The 12159-nt window shown below is 57.9% G+C and overlaps 1 protein-coding gene across 3 annotated transcripts in view; it reads left to right on the top strand.

Annotated features, from left to right (window-relative positions):
• Positions 1-7564: 7564 nt before the first annotated feature.
• GRAMD4 (GRAM domain containing 4) overlaps positions 7565-12159 on the top strand; it is a 112737-nt gene continuing 108142 nt past the window's right edge. For 2 of the 3 annotated variants that reach the window (XM_017850809.1, XM_017850806.1), the window contains exon 1: positions 7872-7932. In XM_017850809.1, the coding sequence (XP_017706298.1) occupies positions 7913-7932 (20 nt within the window). In that variant the 5' untranslated portion in view covers positions 7872-7912. Of the gene's footprint in view, positions 7835-7871; positions 7933-12159 lie in introns of those variants that run through there. The other variant, XM_017850808.1, reaches the window with a different exon arrangement.

Genomic DNA, 12159 nt, shown 5'->3' with positions numbered 1-12159 from the left:
CACTCTCATAACTAATCCATTCCCAAGATAACTAACCCACTCTCATGATAACTAACCCATTCCCAAGATAACTCACTTGCATGATAACTAACCCACTCCCATAACTAACCCACTCCCAGGTAACTAACCCACTCTCATAATAACTAACAGTCTCTCATGATAACTAACCCACTCCCATAACTAACCCGCTCCAAAGATGACTAACCCACTCCCAAGATAACCCACATCCATGATAACTAATCCACTCCCAAGATAGTTAACCCACGCCCATGATAACTAACCCACTCTCATGATAACTAACCCTCTCTCAGGATAACTAACTCACTCCCAAGATAACCCATGCCCATGATAACTAACCCACTCCCATGATAACTAACCCACTCTCATGATAACTGACCCACTCCCAAGATAACTAACCCACTCCCAAGATAATGAACCCACTGCCATGGTAACTAACTCACTCCCATGATAACTAACTCACTGCAGAGATAACAGCGTTAATCCACTCAAGAGGGAAGAGCTCTCATGGCCTAATCAACTTTTTTTTTTGGCAGAGGGGGGACAGAGTCTTGCTCTGTCACCCAGACTGGAGTGCAATGGTGCAATCTTGGCTCACTGCAACCTCCACTTCCCGAGTTCAAGTGATTCTCCTGCCTCAGCCACCTGAGTAGCTGGGATGACAGGTGCGTGCCACCACACCCGGCTCGCTTTTTTGTATTTTTAGTAGAGACGGGTTTCACCATGTTGGTCAGCCTGATCTCGAACTCCTCAGGTGATCCACCCACCTTGGCCCCCTAAAGGGATTACAGGCGCGAGCCACTGCACCAGGCCCTAATCAACTCTTCAAGATCCCACCTCTCAACGCTGTTCCCTCAGGGATTAAGTTTCCAGCACAGGAACATCAGCGGACACATTCAAGCCATGGGATTCTGTCCCTGGCCTCCCAAATTAATGCCTTTTCATATGTAAAATACACTTATTCTAGCCCAATGTTCCCGAAGTCTTTTTTTTTTTTTTTTTTTTTGAGACGGAGTCTTGCTCTGTCGCCAGGGCTGGAGTGCAGTGGCCAGATCTCAGCTCACTGCAAGCTCCGCCTCCCGGGTTCACGCCATTCTCCTGCCTCAGCCTCCCGAGTAGCTGGGACTACAGGCGCCCGTCACAACGCCCGGCTAGTTTTTTTGTATTTTTTAGTAGAGACGGGGTTTCACCATGTTAGCCAGGATGGTCTCGATCTCCTGACCTCGTGATCCACCCGTCTCGGCCTCCCAAAGTGCTGGGATTACAGGCTTGAGTCACCGCGCCCGGCCCCAAAGTCTTATTTCATTCCAGCAGTAACTCAAAAGTTTAAAGTCCAGAGTCTCCTGTGAGAATCTGATCTGGCTGTTACTGGTGTGATTCATTCCAAGGCAAATCCCTTTCCAGCTTCGAGCATGTGAAATTCACAGGCTTCGTGCTTCCAACGTGCAGAGGTGGGATAGGCATAAGACAGGCATTTCCATGCCAAAAGGGACAAATAGGCAAGAAGAAAAGAGCAGCTGGTCCCAAGTAAGTCCAAAACCCAACAGGGAAAACAACAGGAAGCCCTGAAGCCCGGGCAAAATCTCCTTTAACTCCCAGTTCCACATTCTGGGCTTACTGGGGTGGGGTTGGGCCTGCACCAGTGCTTCCCTAGCTTAGAGCCTGGCAGGGAACACTGGGATTGAGGCTGGATGTCCATCAGGCCTGATGGTGCAGGCCTCGCAGAGGGAGTCTGTGCTTTATCCCAAAGCCTGGGAAACTGGGTTCTGCCAAAGGCCTGGGTTTGGCCCTGGGGCCTTACTTAGAAGGTTCCAGTGCCATTCTCACGGAAGGGGATCCAGGGTGCTGCTCCATGGCATGGCCCGGAGCCCAGGCCCCAAGCAGTCCCGGGCCCCTGGGCTCCCTTCTCTGTTCCTGAATCTTCTCCATCTCTCCAGAGCTGGGTTCCGAGGTCAGTGTGCCAGCTCCTGGGGAGCCCTCATTGCCCACATGGGGGTTGTGTGATCTCTGTGGCAGGCAGAGAATCCAGGGCCCTCCTGGCCTGCCCACGCCCACCTGCCCTGCGCCCACAGCTCCCTCCCCCAGCTCAGCTGCTCTTCAGGGCCTCACCCTGCCCTGCCACAGCCCACGAATGGCATTTCTCCCGGGAGCAACAGCCACAGTGTGAGGAGGGGCTTGCTTCTCACCCCGCATCCGGCAGTGGGAAGGGCTTTGGGAGGGGCTTGCTTTCCACACACCCCCACATCTCCGGGGGTGGGAAGGGCTTTGTAAGAGCTGCTCAGATCCCCGTCTCAGTAGGTTTTCTGTTGCTTATAACAGAATTCCTGAAACTGAGTAGTTTATAAAGAAAAGGAATTTATTTATTACAGTTATGAAGGCTGAGAAGTGCAAGGCCGAGGGGCAACTCTGGGGAGGGCCTTCCTGTTGGCTGGGGAGTGGGAGGCCTCTGCAGAGTCCTGAGGCAGCGGAGGGCAGCACACGGCAAGGGGCCTCAGAGACCTATCGTGCTAGCTCAAGTGTCTCTCCCCCTTCTTATTAAGCCACCAGTTCCCCACCGTGATAACCCATTAATCCCTTAACCCATGAATCCATTAAGCCATGAATGGATTAGTCCATCTATGAGGGCAGAGCCCACATGATCCAATCACCTCTTTATGGCCCCACCTCTCAATACTCCCCACGTTGGAGATAAATTTTTTTTTTTTTAAGACAGGGTCTCACTCTGCTGCCCAGGCTGGAGTGCAGTGGCACAATCTTGGCTCATTGCAGCCTTCAACTCTTGGCCTCAAGCGATCCTCCCATCTCAGCCTCCCAAAGCATGAGGATTACAGGCATGAGCCACCTCACCCGGCCGAGGACTAAATTTCAACACGAATTTTGGAGGGGACAAAAGTAGAAAGTAAAAGTTCCTCTTCAAAGTGTCCCTTCTTGTTAAAGAATAAATCACTTATTAAAAATAAGTTTCTTTGAAAACTTCCTTCAAAGTGCTAATAACTCTTTGTTAAGCCCCATCCTATGTAGATGATGTTAAACATGCTCACAGGCACGTACTACACTCTATGTCCTTGTACCTTAACCAAGATATTTGTGCTGGACCTGCTCACGGGCGCGCTCCAGATTGCAGCCTATGTGCCTTCCCTGTTTAGCATAAGCAACTTCCTCTTTGCCTTTGTTTTGCCGTTACTTTTACCTTTTTAGAAAAGTTTTTTTTTTTTTTTGAGACGGAGTCTCGCTCTGTCGCCCAGGCTGGAATGCAGTGGCCGGTTCTCAGCTCACTGCAAGCTCCGCCTCCCGGGTTCACGCCATTCTCCTGCCTCAGCCTCCCAAGTAGCTGGGACTACATTAGCTGGGACTACAGGCGCCGCCACCTCGCCCGGCTAGTTTTTTGTATTTTTAGTAGCAACGGGGTTTCACCGTGTTAGCCAGGATGGTCTCGATCTCCTGACCTCGTGATCCGCCCGTCTCGGCCTCCCAAAGTGCTGGGATTACAGGCTTGAGCCACCGCGCCCGGCGAAAAGTTTTAAACTGTTAGCCAATCGGGTTGTAGTGTAGATTGTGAGATCTGGCTCCAGCCAATAGAGACAGGACACAGGAGCAGGGACAAACTACATAAAGGATAAAAATTGCTTCCCTCCTTTGTTCGGGTGTGCTCTCGCCATTGTTCCATCTGCAATGAGCACCCTTTCTGCACAAAGTAAAAATGACCTTGCTGAGATAATTAAATTTCTGTTGAGTGCTTTATGTTCTTTGCAGCACCAGGGAACAAGCATTCTGTTTCTAAACATTTTACATATAACACAAATATTCAAAGCATAGCACCCCCTCCCATCTGCTTATTACCCAGAGGCCTCCAGTCTACACCCAGAAGCCTTTCTCTACGTGAAGCACTGATGGGATCCTGTTGTTTCTGCTTGAAACCCGGCCATGGCTCCTTCCTGCCCTGGGATATGGGCTGTCCTTTTCCCAGCTAAACAGAGCAAGTGGAGCTCTCTCTTCCCACCAGGCCTTTGCATATGCTCTTCCCTCTGCCTGGAATCCTCTTCCTACTATCTTATCCTAGTTAACCTCTGGTCACTCCTTGGCCTCTCTTGGAGTATCACCACCTCCAGGAAGCCCTCCCCAGCCTTCTGCGGCTCTCTGTCTCATCATTGACCACACTGTGACTTCATTGCCTGCCTGCCTCTGTCTCTCTGTTGGATAAGAAGCTCCCTGAGGCCAGAGACCATCTTGAGTGTTCCTCCCTGCCACATGTCAACAGCATAGGGCCTGGCACCAAGGAAAGGTCAGGATAAGTTTGTCCTTGGGGTGCTCTCAGCCTCAGTTCGATTCTCTAAAAAAGATGAGGTTGGCTGGACACAGTGGCTCAGGCCTGTAATCCCAGCACTTCGGGAGGCTGAGGCAGGTGGATCACCTGAGGTCAGGAGTTCAAGACCAGCCTGCCCAATATTGTGAAACCCCTCTTTACTAAAATACAAAATTAGTCAGGCATGGCGGCACATGCCTGTGGTCCCAGCTACTGGGAAGGCTGAGGCAGGAGAATTGCTCAAAGGCAGAGGTTGCAGTGAGCCAAGATTGAGCCACTGCACTCCAGCTTCGGTGACAGAGCAAGATTTTGTCTCAAAAAAAAAAAAAAAAAAAAAGAAAAGAAAAGATGAGGTTGTCCTGGATCCCTTCTCCCAGTCATGACCCTTATGGGGTGTCTCCCACATGCCTGTAGCAGGGGAGACTGGGGGGTGTACTGCCCGCTGACCCTCCCATGCCAGGGCACAAGGACTCAGATGCATCTGAGAGCGAAAACTCTTTTAGCTCCTGGAATTTTCAGGGGTGGGAGGCAGGTGTCAGCTCAGGAGGGGTTAAGGAAGCACCACCTTCCCACGACTCCTGGCAGCAAGCCGGTGCCAGGAGTGGTGCCAGCAAAGGTAAGGGTGAGGCCGCCTCCTGGGAGCCCTGACTGTTGAGGAGTGGGACTGGCCCCTCAGCTGTCTGGCTGGGACACCGCCATCTCTGGGCCAGAGCTGAGAGCCACCAGCTGCTGCTCTGTTCGGTCTCCTACAGGAACCCTGACTCCCAGCCTGGGACTCTTCGCCCAAACCTCTCACCACTCCAGATCCAGGGGCCTTCCTCCCTAGCCCTGGCCCCACCCCTTCTCCCCTAATCAGGATGAAAATAGCAACCGCCGGCACTTCCCAGTGCCATTTGGTGCCAGGTGCTGCCATCTCTCGGGGGTGGTGACGAGGTGACGTGGGGAATGGCCTGGAACCCAGAGTCTGTGCACCCCAGGGCTTGGAGTGCTTTCTTCCTGTCTCTCCTTGGTGGCCCCAGGCAGGTTCCTGAACCCTCTGTGCCTTGGCGTCCCGTGTAATAAAATATGTGGTTGTGTGTGTGTGTGGAATGACAGCCTGGATTCTACACGCCAAGGTACGAACCTTCCAGGTGCACTTGCTTGGTGCCAGGTCCCATCTCAGAATGTGAGGAGGGGCTGGGATGTGAACTCAGGTTGGCCTGCCCCTGCCACGCCCCTGCCACTCACCGACTTATTTCCATGCCTTTTTTTGGCCACAGACAAACGTAACAGGATGGCCTTGAAGAGCCAGTGGACGGTGCGGGGGTGTCAGGCTATATGGAGACCCCTGCTTCCACTTGTCATTGGTTCCTCTTGAGTCCTGTCACCTTGCCTCTGATTCCACTCAAGGCTCTGAGGCCGGGAGGCAGGGGTCTGAGGGCCCCACTGGCCCCTGGTGTGAGCAGGCTCCAAGCCTCCTTCCCACGGCACCCATCAAGCTCAGGGCTCTGCCGTGCCCACTCGGGGCAGTCCTGCCCCACCATCCCTGTGTCCGGTTCTGCTTTGAGCAAAGGAGGGGGGAGTGGGCTTTGCCATCCCCAGCTACGTGACCCTCAGGGTCTGGCAGCCACTCTGATCCTGTGCCCTTGTATGAGTTTGCTAGAGCTGGTGTAACCAACACCACAGACAGGCGACTTACACAACAGAGATTCATTTCCTCATTCTTCCAGAGACTGAAAGTCTGAGATCAATGCGTCTGCAGGGCTGGTTCCTCCTGAGGCCTCACTCCTGGGAGTGTAGATGCTGCCTTCTCTCCGTGTCCTCACGCGATCTCCCCTCTGTGTGTGTCCATGTCCCCATCTTCTCCTTTTATGAGGACACATGTGCTGTTGGGTTAGGGCCCACCCTGAGGGCCTCATTTACCTTCATCGCCTCTTTAAGGACGCTATCTCCAAATGCAGTCACATTGGGAGGTATGGGAGTCAGGACTTCAACAGATGAATTTTTGGGGGGACACAATTCAGCCATAAATGCTGCTCTGTAAATGGGCTAATAGGATGGCTGTGAAGAGCCACGGAGCAGGGTGGTGGGCACCACGCAATATCAAGTGTCGACCTTTGTGGGGTGTGTGGTCCATGCCTGTCCACCAGGCAGGGGCTCTGTCTGACTCTCTGCACCGCACCAGTTTTGCGCCCCTACCGAGCAGGGACTGGGCACCCAGCAAATGTCTGGAGTGTGGGCTGGATATGAGGGGCTAGGCATGCTGGGCGCTCTCGTCTGGTTCCCTTCGGCTCCTGCCTGCTCACTCCTAATCCTGGCTGTTCACGAAATGAACATTCCTCGGGCGCTTGCTCTGCGCCATGCTGTCTGCTGCAGCCCCTTTTCTGTTGGGGCACTGCCTGCCCCAGCCCCAGTGGTTCAGATGGCACTGCTGGTCACAGCACCCTTGCCTCCGCTCCTGCAGTCCCCTTGGCTCAAACGTGACACACGACCAAGTGGGGCTGATGAGAATCCTTCCAGGAGACTTGCTGGAAGGGTGCGGGGCCGGAGGGGGTCTCTCTTTGGGATTGCTGCTCTGAGGACGGAGGCTTTGTCTCCACAAGGAGAAGCAGAGAGGTTCAGAGATGAGAAGTGATGAGGAGCAGGTGTCCTGCTGGCAGAGAGACTGCCACTGCTGCACCTGCACAAACAGGTTGCCTTTGGGGCTTGACTGAGTCATTTGTGTACAAAATGACCCTGACGATGACACATAGCCTGGCCAAGGTCTTGAGATGTGGGGACAGCAGCGAGAGACTCGCACAGGAAAGCTCTGGGCCTTTGCTCCCAGGAGCAGCTCACCTGGGCTGTCGGGGGAGAGAGGAGGCAGGAAGGAGCACAGTCAACAATGGAAATGATTAAAATATGGTCTCGGTGCTGAGGCAGGAGGTGCCCTAAGGGTCCCCGCCCTACCCCAGAGCCTTGGCAGGTGGGAGTCTGGGATCATTTCTGAACAGGTTGGCTCAGGAGAGCTTCCTGGAGTGGGTAGCTCTGGAGCTAGGCCTGGGAGGCTGGGTAGAGTTAGTGTAGGGCAGGTACCCCTGGGAGGATATGACCAGAGCAGGGAGCGGAGGCAGGAAAGTAGAGCTTGTGTTTGGGAAAAACAAGTCCTGTTTCCCTGGAGGACAGAGATAAGGCAGGAAAGCCTGGAGGGTTTGGGCAGCGGGGAGGGGGAGCCAGAGAAGTCAGGCGGTCAGGCCCTGTGCTGGATGGGGGCTCTAGGCACAAATTAGTCATCTCCGCCATCCTAGGAAGAGACGGTCCTGCAGACAGCGCGCCATTGCACCCCATGCTGCCTTCGGAGGCTGCACAGGCAGCCTTGCGGAAGTGCTGGATCCTTTACCCTGAAATCACTGGGTCCTGCAGTTCTGCAGCCGGGAACCTGAGCATTGGAAAAGTACAGCTCACCTGAGTGCCCGCCTCTAACCCAGGTCCACCAGGGCTGGACCTGGAGGAGGATCAAAGAGAGACCCTGAATCTGGCCGCAAGGAGCTTCAGGTTCACTTGAGCTGGGGCCCTTTGAGGAAGTGGGGAGGGCGGATCCAGGTCTGGAGTCTTTGGATTGAAAGGTTGGAGATGCCTGTAGGACTCCCAAGGTCAGTGAGTTGAGGGCAGGTCACTGGGGCAGGCAAGAGACACAGGAAGGGCAGGGCAGAGCACAGAGGACCCAGCCTGGGGAGGGGGAGGCAGAGAGGGCTGGGCAAAAACAGCCTCCAGGCCTTGTGTATTTTCTCCACTATGGTTCTCCTCCACCCTCCCACCCCAGCTCCCCGCAACCATCCTCCTGGGTAAGACGCTAAAGCGGGTCCCCTAAACCTAGGGTTCTGCAGGGCCATCCCCTCTGCCCCTTCACTGAGCACTCTCCTGTGAGCTAGGCAGCCTTAAAGCCTCGTGGTGGCTGGTTTCTTCTGGAGGGTCCGGAACCCGGAGACAGGTGTGCTTAGAGTGGGTCCCCTCTAGGGATGTTCTGCCCCGCAGGTAGTGCCTGGGGAGATGGAGGGGTGTGGGTGAGATTCGGAGAAAGGGTGGGCCCAGAGGTCCGGATCCTGGGGACAAACAGCACCCCGGGCACCCTGGGGTGGGCGCACCAGGTACTGGCGCGAGTTTAGCAGGGTTCGTACTGCGTCCTGTCCAGCGCGGGCTACAGGCCCAGGCCCGGCCCCGCGTGGCGGTCGGGGAAAGGCACTTCCTCCCGGGACGCGGGTCTCCCGTGGCAGCGCAGTCCCTGACCTAGCTCCGGAGCGGCGGGCGGTCCCGCGGGGCTCGGGCGAGGCCACAGCAGCGTGCGTGCTCGTGCGCGGGTGAGCCCGTGGCGTCCGCCGTGGCAAGCGCGGGGACGGCGTGGCCGTGGCCGCGCGGTGGCCGCGCGTGCGCGGTGGTGCGAGCGGGGGGCGCACGTGGGCAGCCGCAAGGACGAGAGGCCAGCGCCGCGGGACGCGGGGAGCTCGGCTGCGCGCGTAACCGCACCAGGGCAGGCGCGTGCCCCCAGCGGGACGCCGACTCGGCTGCCGCGGGGTGCGGGGCGGTGGCGGGCGCGCCCTTAAGGCCGGGCGGCGGCGGGGGCGGCCTGGCTGCGCAACGGGCGCGGGGGGCGCCAGGACGGCCGCGTAGCGGAACGCGAGCGCGGCGAGCCGGTGGCGCGGCGCCCGGCTCGCGCCTCGTGCCGGACCTGCGCGGGCCGCCTCCTCTCCGCTAGCCCGGCCGCCGCGGGCTCCCGGCGGGCGTAGGTGTAGCGGCGCCGGCGGCCGGGGAGGGGGCGCCAGCGGCGGGTGATGAAGAGTGGGACACCCCGATCCCGCTCAGAGTAAGCGGGACGGCGCGGACCCCGACGTCCTCGCCGACCTGGTGTGCCGGGCGCGCTGGCCACGCTCGGCCTTCGTGGGCGGTTGGATGGGTTTGGGGGGGTGGCGGTCCCTACGGCGGCGCACGTCGGGCGTGCGCTGCCCTGCCGGCCGCCGGGGCCCGAGCCTGAGACCCTCCGAGCAGGGCCCTGCGCGGGCGCGCCCCGCACACGCCCCGGGTCCCGCGCGTCACGGCAGACCCCGTGGGCACCGGCGGCGGCAGGTCCGGGTTCTGCCCGTCGGCCGGGGGAGATGAGGGCATCCCGGGGTTGCGGGACCCGGACTGGGGTGGGGGTCGCCGGACCGGTGTCACTGACGCTGGGCCACTGGAGGGGACGGGATCGGCCCGGGCCCGCCAATGTCGTCCTGCCGACCCGCTCCCGGGTGGGACCGGAGAGGAGGAGGGCGCCCCAGCCCCTGCTTCCCTACAGACGACCTCGCCAAAAAGTTGTGGGCGCTTGCCCCCTCCGTGCACCCCACTTTCTGCTGTCTCCTCTCTCTTTGTTCGGGATGTTGAGTTCATGGGGCTCTGCTGGGGCGGGCTGCCACCTTGGCTGGAGCCCAGGCCCGTGCGCCTACCAGAACGTGGGATGCAGTGTGGCAACTCAGGCCTGAGTACAGGTCCAGAGCAGGGCGTGCACCCCTGCCAGGCCCTGGACAAGGGAGGGAGGAGAGCCAGTTTGTCCCTAGCTGGGTGGGCTGGTGCCCCTGCCCTGTTGGCTGTGTGGCAGAAGGTGCAGCAGTGCCCCGGGGCCTGGGACCTGAGTGTGACCCCCCAGAACCAAGTCCACTTTTTCGACTGTTGCCAACCCTGCATCTCCTGAGGTAGGAAAGGTTCGGTTTGGGGAGACCTTTTGCAGTATGGGGGTTCCCTTCTTGCCTGCCTTGTGTGGGTTAGGGAGAAAATCCAGAGGTGTCTCTCCTACACGCCAAAAAGGAGGTGCCTGAGTCCCAGCCCAGTGCAGCCCTGCCCTGGTGCTGGCTTTGGGGCTGGGCCTGGGAGGGAGGTCAGGGTCAGGGCTCTGTTGCCTCAGAAGTCGAGGGCAGTGCTCCAGAGAGGAGTCTGGGACTTGCCTCCCTCACCCTCCTGCTCTGTGACCTTGGGCAAGGTAGTGAGCCTCCTGGACCTCAGTTTCCTCACTAGCAAGTGGGCAGGGGCAGGTAAGAGGATTGAATGAGGTGACGTGGGCCTCCCTCAGGCTGGGCTCGCCCTGGCTTGGGGTTCAGAATGGGTTTAGGAGGTCAGTCATGGCCTCTGTCCCGGGCGCTGTGGCTGAGCCTGAAGTCTGGTCTGTTTGCCTGACTTTTGTGTCGGCCCATTTGGGGATACACAGTCTGGCCAGGGAGCGTGTTCAGTGGCTGCCCCTGCCCTGTACTAGGGTGAAACTACGTTCCCCTCTTCTTAGCTGGGACTCCCCAGATGAGTTACCTCAGTAACCCTGACCCTCCTTCCTGCTGCAGACCCCTCCGAAGACCCCTGCCTGGCCCAGGAAAGGGGCCCTGCCTGTCTCGCCTTCCTCCTGCCTTGGTGGCGGTGTGGACCCGTCTGCAGCACTTTGTGGTCCCAGGGCAGGGACCTCCAAGCTGCATAGTCCTCACAATGCTGGGCTCACAGGGAGATGCACCTTGGTCCTGGAGCCTGGGAAGTTAGGCTCCTGGGGTCTCAGTGGGCCACCAGCTCTCTGCTCGGTTGCTCTTTCTTCTCAGCTGCCCCTGTGGCTGATGTGTGGAGTGCGGCTGTCCCAGCCGTGCAGCCTGGGGGCAGGTTGGGCCTGTCCTGTGATCTGTCTTGCACTCTGGAGAGCCATTTCCTGGAGACTGCACGGGAAAGTGTCAGAGTTGTGGTGTGCTTCCATATGGCCCTGGGAGGCTGTTTGTTCTGGGTCTCCTGCTGAGGGAGGTGGAGGACCCTTCACCGGGAAAGAACCAGGTGGTCTCTCTCCAAGCCACTGGCCTTCCAGGGCTTCCCCTTGGTACCCTCCTCTTATCTGTGGAGCCCTGCGTCGGCGTCGGGTAATCCTCGCTCTCTGCTGTCTGGGGCTTCACCTTCACTAACTAGAAAACGAGGGAGGAGAATCAGAGCCGGTTTTCCTGAATCACCGTTTCTGCTGTGGAATAGAACAGTGGTTCAGGCTCAATGAAAACCAAGTGTTTTTGGAGTCCAGTGAGCCTTTGCTGTCAGGGAGGGCTGCCAGCCTGAAGCCTGTTTTCTCTTTGGAAAGAGTGTCAGAGTAATGTTATAGATGTTACAGAAACAGCAGCACCCCACCTGATGGCTCCTGGTGACAACCCTTTTATGGGAGAACCTGGGGCCCCGATGGTCCCGTGGTGTGATCCGTGTTAGTGACTGTGCCATCCGTGTACCCCCTCCCCTCCCTGGGGGCCACATGAAGCCTGCTTCCAGCTCCCCATGTTTCTCTGTTTGGGTATTTCTCTCCGGTAGCCAAATCTACTGGGCGTTGTTTGACAGTGGGGCTCCAGTCCTGTCATGATGGGGCTCCGGTCAGGGGCTCATTTTAGGAGGCTGCCCCTTCTCAGGGAGCTGGGGAGGCTTCCCCGTATGTGGGCCTCTGTGTGTCAGGTTTGGGGGCTCCTGCCTTGCCTAGTGGCCACAGTGGGGGTATTTACGGAACTCCTGTTGGTGTGGGTGTGTGCTGGCTGGGAGGGAAGACGCCAGGAGCTGGCTGGGTGGCCTGGTCACCCCTTGCCTAAGTTCCTGCCTCCTCCCCTGCAAGGCGGCCCAAGAGGCTGCTGCCTGGCCTCTTTAGGGGAAAGGAGACCGTCTCTGCAGAAAGCCCGGGGCAGCAGGGACAGTGTTGGGGTGTGTGGCAGAGCATCCCTGCTCTGACAGAAATTGGCAGTGAATTGAGGGAGAGAAGCTGTGGCCGGGCTTAGTAAGTAACAGGCGGAAGGCAGAGGTGCTCGCTGGGAAGCGGCGTCTCTTGCCTGGCTTGGAGATGGTCATCTGCTGGGCGCCTCCGA

This window comes from Rhinopithecus bieti, unplaced genomic scaffold (genome assembly GCF_001698545.2).
Source record: "Rhinopithecus bieti isolate Rb0 unplaced genomic scaffold, ASM169854v2 scaffold_32081, whole genome shotgun sequence".
In the NCBI taxonomy this organism is placed as follows: domain Eukaryota; kingdom Metazoa; phylum Chordata; class Mammalia; order Primates; family Cercopithecidae; genus Rhinopithecus; species Rhinopithecus bieti.
The sequence above is the reverse complement of the archived record's forward strand: the minus strand, read 5'-3'. Positions and strand labels throughout refer to the sequence as shown.